Source organism: Aquarana catesbeiana, unplaced genomic scaffold, assembly GCF_042186555.1.
Source record: "Aquarana catesbeiana isolate 2022-GZ unplaced genomic scaffold, ASM4218655v1 unanchor226, whole genome shotgun sequence".
Lineage (NCBI taxonomy): Eukaryota > Metazoa > Chordata > Amphibia > Anura > Ranidae > Aquarana > Aquarana catesbeiana.
Window position 1 is genome coordinate 1884885 of NW_027362653.1, and position 10825 is coordinate 1895709.

General features: G+C 46.0%; 1 protein-coding gene and 1 pseudogene across 1 annotated transcript in view; one reads left to right on the plus strand and one right to left on the minus strand.

The window, feature by feature from the left end:
* The window catches only part of LOC141121596 (uncharacterized), a 482112-nt pseudogene that overhangs the window by 381293 nt on the left and 89994 nt on the right, over positions 1 to 10825 (plus strand).
* Positions 1 to 10825, minus strand: part of LOC141121614 (uncharacterized) — a 257821-nt gene that overhangs the window by 46352 nt on the left and 200644 nt on the right. The window contains exon 9 of the mRNA XM_073611266.1: positions 8143 to 9062. Within this exon, the coding sequence (XP_073467367.1) occupies positions 8143 to 9062 (920 nt within the window). The remainder of the gene's footprint in view (positions 1 to 8142; positions 9063 to 10825) is intronic.

Genomic DNA, 10825 nt, shown 5'->3' on the forward strand with positions numbered 1-10825 from the left:
CGATCGGAGATCGTCCCGATTAAATTCCCGGGATTTTGCCTTTGTCCCGGGAAATGGGGAATGTTTTTGGCAAAAACGTCCGGCGGGCTACAAAAAAGATGGCCGCCGCCGCCGCGAGGACGATTACCTTGTGTGTGCAGTGGAGAGGGGAGGGGCAGCCAATCGTCTTCTCTCTTCAGTGTACAAGTAGACAATTCTCTTGTACACTGAAGCCGATTGGTTGCACGGATCGGAGGTCCCTCCCCTCTACACTGAACACACGGAGAAAGCCGGGAACTAACTGTAGCTGCCGCCAACCCTCCGCCCCGTGTCCGATGAGAGGGGACAGACCCTGATATAAGGAAGGGCTCCTCTAATGGGGACACTGATGTAAGGAGGGACTCCTCTCATGGGGATACTGATGTAAGCAGGGGCTTTGCTAATGGGGACACTGATGTAAGGAGGGGCTCCTCTGATGGGGACACAGATGTAAGGAGGCGCTCCTCTGATAGGGGCACTGATGTAAGGAGGGGCCCGCTGCTGGGGACACCAGATGTAAGAAGGGGCTCCGTTGATGTGAACACCAGATGTAAGGAGGGGCTCCGCTGATCGGGACACTGATGTAAGGAGGGGCTCCACTGCTGGGGACACTGATGTAAGGAGGGGCTCCGCTGCCGGGGACACTGATGTAAGGAGGGACTCTGCTGGGGGCACCTGATGTAAGGACGGACTCTGCTGGGGGCACCTGATGTAAGGAGGGACACCGCTTGGGGCACCCAATGGCATCTGCTGGCAGGCGATATGGCAGGTGACACACTCAGATCTCCCACTGATTCTGCATTATGGTGAGTTGAATGATTTAATTGTATATTACAATGTAATAATAGAAATAATGCGCTTCAATCACCCTGACACCATAACAACCATGGTGTTGGGATTATTGAAGCGCTAACACCAGGTGTTTGGAGTATCTTTATCTGCTGATTGTTAAACTTTCTGGAATACACATTTCTATTGTGGTGTAGGATCTGGGCCTGCTGCCCCTCCATCCCTCTTTCTTTCCTTCTCTCTCCTTCCCTCCCTCCCCATCGCTTTCTTTCTTTCTCTCTCTCTCTCTCTCTCTCTCTCTCCCCCCCTCCCTCTTACTCCCTCCATCCCTCCTTTATCTCAGACTCTAATCACACTCACTTTGAGCCATGCCCCCTTTAAACCACACCCAATATTTTGCCTAAACCACGGCCATGCTTGGCGCACCACATTTTTATTTCCCCGCTATGCCACGCCTACAAACAAATGCCCCCACCCCAATTATAATAAGTACTCCGCCTACAGGCAAAAAGTGTCCCTATAAATTTTTTAACAATGTCGGCAACTATGCAGTTGGGTCAGTTCAGGCCGCAGGCAGAGACACGATCAGCAAACAGGCAAAAGTATCGGTCCAGGAAGCAGGCAGAAACGTGGTCAATAAACAGACTAGGGTCAGTAGAGGCGGAAGGCATAGGAAAGAAAACAAAATGAGTGTAGCACTAAAAAGGTTTTTAAAATGTCCAACGTCAGAGTAAACCAACAGTTCCAAATATGCAATATGGAAGGAAATCATCCATATATATTAATCCCAATGATAGGAAGTCCTCAGAAGGTGTATGACTTCAAACAAGGAGCACATCAATAGGTGTATGACATCTATAGTGAAGACAGACACACCACCACCGACAATGAAGAGGCTTACCAGATTGAACTACGTACGTAGGACCCCACTGCCGCCACTTCTTTACAGCGCTGTTTTTTAAGGGATCTACATGTGAGTGTATTTCTTCATTTTAATAAATTCCATATTTGTTTACGGATTTACACTATGTGGCCTTTCCTCCTTTTTTCCTACTTGTCATCACCACTACTTGGTTCCTAACATTGTTCTGAGGGATACATCAACCTATGGTTCATCCCATAAACATCACCCCTCCGGGCCATCTACAGCCACTAACCACCCAAGCTTTGTCTGACCCAACTCGGCGTATGCCCCTTTGGGTCCATTCAATCTGGTAAGCCTCTTCATTGTCGGTGGTGGTGTGTCTGTCTTCACTTTAGATGTCATACACCTATTGATGTGCTCCTTGTTTGAAGTCATACACCTTCTGAGGACTTCCTATCATTGGGATTAATATATATGAATGATTTCCTCCCATATTCCATATTTGGAACTGTTGGTTTACTCTGACATTGGACATTTTAAAAACCTTTTTAGCGCTACACTCATTTTGTTTTCTTTTTACTTGGCATATATCTTATTGGCCGTGTTAGCTGCTGTTTTTTTCTTTAGGGCAGCGCAGAATTATATTGTATATTTTTCGGAAGGCATAGGAAACACTGTGATCAGGAACACTGTTGCTGGCTGCACTGGTCTGGTGACAGGGAAACTTGTGTAGCGGCAATCAGGAACCCTGTTTCTGGCTTACACCGCTTTGGTGACACTGGGGCTTGTGTGGCCATGATAAGAAACACTGTTTCTAGCAAACACTGGTCTGGTGACACTTGGACTGGTCTAGCAGTGATCAGAGACACCGAACCTGGTGTGGTGGTGATCAGGGACAATATGACTGGTGTACCAGTGATCAGAGACACTGTAACTGGTGTAGCAGTAATTAGGGACAATATGTATGTTGTGGCAGTGATCGGGGACACTGTAATGCCGCGTACACACGGTCGGACTTTTCGTCTACAAAAGTCCAACGGACGCCGACGGACTAAAGCTGGCTGGTAATCCGATCGTGTGTGGGCTTCTCCGGACTTTCAGCAGACTTTTTCAGCCTCAAATCCGACGGACTTTAGATTTGAAACATGCTTCAAATCTTTACGTCGTAACTACGACGGACCCCGAAATCCGCTCGTCTGTGTGCTAGTCCGACGGACAAAAACCCATGCTAGGGCAGCTATTGGCTACTGGCTATGAACTTCCTTATTTTAGTCCGGTGTACGTCATCACGTACGAATCCGTCGGACTTTTGTGTGGTCGTGTGTAGGCAAGTCCGTTCGTTAGAAAGTCTGCTGCAAGTCCGCCGAAAGTCCGCCGGAAGTCTGTCGGACAGGCTGTCGGACTTTTGTAGACGAAAAGTCCGACCGTGTGTACGCGGCATTACTGGTGTGGCAGTGATCAGGGACACTAACTGGTGTGGCAGTGATCAGGGACAATATGTATATTGTGGCAGTGATCGGGGACACTGTAACTGGTGTGGCAGTGACCAGGGAAAATATGACTGGTGTGGAGGTGATCAGGGACACTTTAGGTGGTGTGACGTTGATCAGGGACAATCTGACTGGTATGGTGGTGATCAGGGACACTGGGACTGCTCTGGCAGTGTTCAGAGACATTGTAACTGATGAGGTGGTGAACAGGGACACAATGACTGGTCTAGTGATGATCACGGACATTGTGGTGTGGTGGTTATTATTGACAATGTGAGTGGGTGGTAGTGATTAGGGACAAAATAACTGGTGTGGCAGTGATAAGGGACATTGTAACTGTTGTGGTGTTGATCAGGGACAATATGACTGGTCTGGTGGTAATCAGGGACACTTGGACTGGTGTAGTGGGAAACAGGACCACTGTAACTGGTGTGACGGTTATCAGAAACACTGAGACTGGTGTGGCAGTGTTCAGGGACACTGTAACTGGAGAGGCGGTGAACAGGGACAATATAACTGGTGTGGCAGTGATCATGGACATTGTGAGTGGTGTGGCCGTGACTAGCGACACTGTGAGTGGGTGGCAGTGATTATGGCCAATTTAACTGGTGTGGCGGTGATCAGGGACATGGTAACCGGTGTAGCGGTGATCAGGGACAATATGACTGGTCTGGTGGTGATTATTGACATTGTGACTGGTCTGGCAGTGATTAATGACACTGTGAGTGGGTGGCAGTGATTATGGACAATATAACTGGTGTGGCGGTGATCAGGAACTGTGTAACTGGTATGGCGGTGATCAGGAACTTTGTAACTGATGTGGCAGTGATCAGGGACATTGTAACTGGTGTGGTGGTGATCAGAGACACTATAATTGGTGTGGCAGTGATCAAGGACACTGCAACACACATATTGTATGTCAAACACGTGGCCCGCAGGTCAAATCCCACCCGCCAGACCATTTAATGTGGCCTTTGCCCCCAGGGATTTTTTTCAGCCTTCACCCGCCGCTCCTTGCTGTCACTTGTAAACACATAAGCCTTCTGTGTTTAGGACAGCTTTGCTCTTGATGGCTCGTGGCTTTACTGTACTAATGGTGGGGACAGATGTCGACAAATTATCTCCCTGCAAGGCGACCTATACCTTAACCTCTGTATGTAGCGCACTCCTCAACCCTGCACTCTGTACGTAGTGCACCCCTAAACCCCACACTCTGTATGTAGCGCACTCCTCAACCCTGCACTCTGTACGTAGTGCACCCCTAAACCCCACACTCTGTATGTATCGCACCCCTCAACCCTGCACTCTGTACGTAGTGCACCCCTAAACCCCACACTCTGTATGTAGCGCACCCCTAAACCCCACACTCTGTATGTAGCGCACTCCTCAACCCTGCTCTCTGTACGTAGTGCACCGATAAACCCCACACTCTGTATGTAGCGCACTCCTCAACCCTGCACTCTGTACCTAGTGCACCCCTAAACTCTGCACTCTGTAGGTAGCACATCCCTAAACCCTGCACTCTATATGTAGCACAGTGAACCCTTAAGCTCTGCACTCTGTGCACAGCACATAGTAATAATAGAATGCAGAGGCAATTATTTAATATGATAAAGAATAGATACATAGTTTTACAGATACAACTGGCTCTTTGAGGGCAGCCATAATGCTCATGCGAACCCCTAATGAAACTGAGTTTGACACCCCTGCTGTAACTAGTGTGGTGGTGCTCAGGGATACTGTAACTAGTGTGATGGTGATCAGGAATGCTGTAACTGGTGTGGCGGTGATCATTGATGCTGTAACTGGTGTGGCAGTGATCAGGGATGCTGTAACTAGTATGGTGGTAATCAGGGACACTGTAACTGGTGTGGCGGTGATCAGGGATGCTGTAACTAGTATGGTGGTAATCAGGGACACTGTAACTGGTGTGGCGGTGATCAGGGATGCTGTAACTGGTGTGGCAGTGATCAGAAATGATCAGGGATGCTGTAACTTGTGTGGCAGTGATCAGGGATGCTGTAACTAGTATGGTGGTAATCAGGGACACTGTAACTGGTGTGGCGGTGATCAGGGACACTGTAACTGGTGTGGCGGTGATCAGGGACACTGTAACTGGTGTGGCGGTGATCAGGAACGCTGTAACTGGTGTGGCGGTGATCAGGAATGCTGTAACTGGTGTGGCGGTGATCAGGAATGCTGTAACTGGTGTGGCGGTGATCAGAAATGATCAGTGATGCAGTAACTTGTGTGGCAGTGATCAGGGATGCTGTAACTAGTATGGTGGTAATCAGGGACACTGTAACTGGTGTGGTGGTGATCAGGGACACTGTAACTGGTGTGGCGGTGATCAGGAACGCTGTAACTGGTGTGGCGGTGATCAGGAACGCTGTAACTGGTGTGGCAGTGATCAGGAATGCTGTAACTGGTGTGGCAGTGATCAGAAATGATCAGGGACGCTGTAACTTGTGTGGCAGTGATCAGGGATGCTGTAACTAGTATGGTGGTAATCAGGGACACTGTAACTGGTGTGGCGGTGATCAGGGACACTGTAACTGGTGTGGCGGTGATCAGGAATGCTGTAACTGGTGTGGCGGTGATCAGGAATGCTGTAACTGGTGTGGCAGTGATCAGAAATGATCAGGGATGCTGTAACTTGTGTGGCGGTGATCAGGGATGCTGTAACTGGTGTGGCGGTGATCAGGAACGCTGTAACTGGTGTGGCGGTGATCAGGAACGCTGTAACTGGTGTGGCGGTGATCAGGAACGCTGTAACTGGTGTGGCGGTGATCAGGAACGCTGTAACTGGTGTGGCGGTGATGAGGGATGCTTTTTTGTATAGTGAAGAGTGTGCTCATTGCACCAACACGCACAATTTGTTTTGTTGTTGAATAAATGTTTGATCATAATTTTACTTTTAACAAGATTGCAGTCATAAAATCAGGCAATGATAAAGGTAGAAATCCAATTGGTCAGGAAAATGACTTGTCTGGAATGTGGAGGCACACAATACACAACATGTTACATTATATTATAACAAAGTATTGTAGAAAAGCTCACACCATAGAAAATGGAAAAAATTAGAAAATAAACCCAGATAGTAAGGTGACATTTGTGTACGAGGAACACCTTAACAATTGCCACTATTTTATTCTCCAGGGCCTCTGCTGTCAGAAAATATATGTTTGGGGGTTTTATCTAATCTTCAGGCCCAAAATCTGCATTTTAACATGAGAGCAAAAATACACAGCCAGCTCTGGCAGTGAAAGGGTTAATGTGAGCTAGATGGGATCACTCTGCTGTGGTCACACTAAACATTAGAGCTCCCCCTAGCTGCAGCCTGGTAATAACACTGCTAGGAGATCTATTCATTTATCTGCTACATACTTCCCATCTTTATATAAACCTCTCCTGACATTTAGGGGTCTATTCATAAAAAAATTGCACATCAATTCACCTGGTGAAAATGCATGTACATTCCTTCTCTGTGAATGGGGGGGGGGGGTGAATGTTATTAAGCTATTTGCTGTGCTGGTTGAATATTTTCTATTGATATAAAATGGAAAATACCACACTTGGCCATTAGATGGCACCAATTCCTATGATAAAGCGGAGTTCTGCTTAAAAAAAAATAAAATAAAAGTCAGCAGCTACAAATACTGCAGCTGCTGACTTTTAATAATCTGACACTCACCTGTCCCAGGGCCCAACAATGCAGGCGTACGAAGCCCCGCTCATCTTCCCCTCCTCTCTGCGGCGCCAGCATTGTAACTGTGGGCGTCTGTGGCTTCACAGCCAGGTACCCACTGCACATGCACGAGCTGCGCCGCGTGCTGTGACTGGCCGGGCAATCGTCTGGGACCTGAGACGTGTCCCAGATGATTGCCGAGAGGGAGGGGGGAAGAGGTGATCTCCCTTCTGGTGCCACGGTGCGCCGGGAGGAAGTGGGAGCTGGAACCCTCTGAAAAGAGGGTACCAGCTTCCCCCCAAAAAAATTACATGCCAAATGTGGCACGTCAGGGGGTCACCTGGCCAAATTCAATATTTTCTCTTTTAAATCGATGATTGGTTTAACACTGTCGGGATAAATAACTTGTATTCTTCAAATGTCTACTGCACTAATAAGTGCATGAGTATGATTGCAGTTATTTGTACAAAACAATACTTAATGAAGAAAAGTAGGGGGTCCATTTATAAAAAAAAAAAAAAAAAAAAGTTGGATAAATGTGATCAGCATTTGCCCATCAGTGACAAATTCTAGATGTATTTAGATGAGCACAGTAATTTCCTACGATTGACAGCTCCATTTTGTGGCAATAATGTGGTATTAATACTGTAGTTGTGCATTATTACCACTAGATGGAGCTGATGATCATAGGAAATCACTATATGCAATCAAAAATGACCAATATTAGCCATGGCTGTGTGAATCTTTGTCACATTCTTTGAATTTTTTTTTTTTTTTTTTTATTTTAAATAGACCTCTAAGTGTTTGTGAAAGCTTACACCACAAAATGTACTCAGCCAATGAAAGGTTAAAACCAAATTTTTATTTTTCTACAATTTCTTCAATGGCAAACACAGTACAACACTTCATCTATGTTTTTGGTGATCTCGGATCTCCTTATGAACTGTTTCTTACATGATGAAGATCAGCCATGGAGTATATCTGAGGTATATTTTAGGGTGTGCTTCTTCCCCACATGAGATCTGTGATGTCCAGCAACATTCATATAGAAGACATTTCCCACACTCAAGGCACTAATACACCTCAAGGGTTGTGTGGGATCCCTGATATACAGAAAGATACGATTTTAATGAGGAACATTTCCCTCACTCAGGACAGGAAAGTGGCTTCTCCCCCGTGTGAGATCTCTGATGTCGGGTAAGATCGGACTTCTGTGAAAAACATTTCCTGCACTCAGGACAGGAATACGGCTTCTCCCCCGTGTGCATTCTCTGATGTCTGGAAAGACTGGCCTTCACTGAAAAACATTTCCCACACTCAGGACAGGAATATGGCTTTTCCCCCGCATGGGACTTTTGATGTATGACAAGATGGAACTTCATTGAAAAACATTTCGCACACTCAGGACAGGAATATGGCTTCTCCCCCGTGTGCAATCTCTGATGTGCGATAAGAGTGGACTGCTGTGAAAAACATTTTCCACACTCACGACAGGAATGTGGTTTCTCTCCCGTGTGCAATCTCTGATGAATGTAAAGACTGGACTTTTCTGTAAAACATTTTCCGCACTCAGGACAGGAAAACGGCTTTTCCCCAGTGTGAGACCTCTGATGTCTAACAAGGTATGATTTACGCACAAAACATTTCCCACACTCAGAACAGGAATGCAGCTTCTCACCTGTGTGCACTCTCTGATGTGTGGATAAAGAGGACTTCTCTGAAAAACATTTTCCACACTCAGAACAAGAATATGGCTTCTCACCTTTGTGCCGTCTCTGATGTATGTAAAAAGAGGCTTTCCATGAAAAACATTTCCCACACACAGGACAGGAATACGGCTTCTCCCCTGTGTGAGATCTCTGATGTATGACAAGGTCTGCTTTTTGAGCAAAGCATTTCCCACACTCAGAACAGGAATATGCCTTCTCACCCGTGTGCAATTTCTGATGGCTGTAAAGATTTGACTTATTAGAAAAACATTTCCCGCACTCAGGACAGGAATACGGCTTCTCACCTGTGTGCAATCTCTGATGGTTATAAAGACTGTACTTATCTGAAAAACATTTTCCACACTCAGGGCAGAAAAAAGGCTTCTCTCCCGTATGAGATCTCTGATGTATGACAAGTGCGGATTTTTGTACAAAGCATTTCCCGCACTCAGAACAGTGATATGGTTTTTCCCCCATGTGCAATCTCTGATGAGTGACAAGTTCTGATTTCTCTGTAAAGAATTTTCTGCACCCAGGACAGGAATACGGCTTCTCACTTGTGTGCAATCTCTGATGTCTACAAAGATGAGACTTGTATGAAAAACATTTTCCACACTCAGGACAGGAATACGGCTTCTCCCCTGTGTGAGTTCTTTTATGGACATTAAGATCAGATTTAAAATGGAAACACTTCCCGCACTCAGGACAGGAATATGGCTTCTCACTTGTGTGCAATCTCTGATGTTTACAAAGATGAGACTTGTATGAAAAACATTTTCCACACTCAGGACAGGAATACGGCTTCTCCCCTGTGTGAGTTCTTTTATGGATATTAAGATCAGATTTAAAACGGAAACACTTCCCGCACTCAGGACAGGAATATGGCCTTTCACCTGTGTGAGTTCTTTTATGCTTATTAAGTTTGGATTTAGAACAGAAACACTTCCCGCACTCCGTACAGGAAAACCTCTTCTCTGTTGGAAGGACGGCACCGTCCCTCACAGTCTGAGGTTCCTCAGGATAAGAGGAATACGATGGTCCATCTACACTGTGTGGTACCGGATGGACATTTGAGGTAGCCGGGTTTTCTCCTGGACTATACTGTGTGATGTCCTCATCTTCTACTTTACAGTCTGGAGACAAAGTGAGACAATCCTCTGAGGTTTTCCTCATCTCCCGTCCATCTACTAAAATAGAAATAAAAAGGTTATTACTAGACATGAGCAGATTGGTTCCCCTAAACCAGGACTCCGCCCACATCAGGCAGCTTTGTCTCTGAGGATCTGACAATTCCCCTTCAAGGTAACTAGTAAATGGGTCCTCTGATCTCCTACCAGTTCATTTCTTTATTCATGGACCTTAGTCAGAGAGTGAGGAAACAACGAGAACTGTCTTTTATAGGAGTGACAGTGATGAGGTGATTATATGACGAGTATCCCCACCCCCCTCTATTACTCATTGCCATCTTCCCAACACAAGAAGTCCTGCACTTCCTTATTTAGTCCATGATTTAGTCATGAATAACAGCGGGGCTGAGCCCCACCAGAGGTCAGAGAGTGAGGATGGGGGGAGAACAACCAAGATGAAGACTGGACTGATCTTGAAGACCACCATCATTGGGTTATTACCTTCTCACTCATTATCACTTTCTGTTTAAGGTTCCAAAATGTGAGGATGTTATCACATTATTATCAACATGTAAAAGTCTGTGCTCCAATCAAATCATCAGATACAAAATGTCCAGCTGGTAGAAAATGGGTGTAACAAAAGAGAATACATATTATGTTTATATATAGCAGTGGGTAGAGAGCAGAAGTCAGGACTATGTAATGTACAATATATTGTATAAGATACAGCAGATAGGACTATATAGTATCAGGATTTAGTAACGTACAAAATGGAGTATGTAGTGCAGGTGTCAGGAGTATGTAATTGACAACAGAGTATATAGTGCAGGGGTCGGGAGTATGTAATGTACAACATGCAGTATATTATTATACAGGATTTATACAGTATATAGTGCAGGGGTCAGAAGTAATATACATGTGTTTGTGTGGCTGGACAGCTGGCAGTGTGTGTGACTGAAAGGAGGAGAGAGGAGCGTGTGCCAGGAAGTGGCTCACCTGGCTTGATCTGAGCAGTGGAAGAGTTGCGAGAGCTGAGCTGGAAGGCGGAGGCTGAGCGGGGAGCTGTGACGGAGAAGCGGGTAGACGTTGGTCTGCACTGGAAGAACTGCTAAAAGCGCTGCCGATTCGGTAGACTCAAG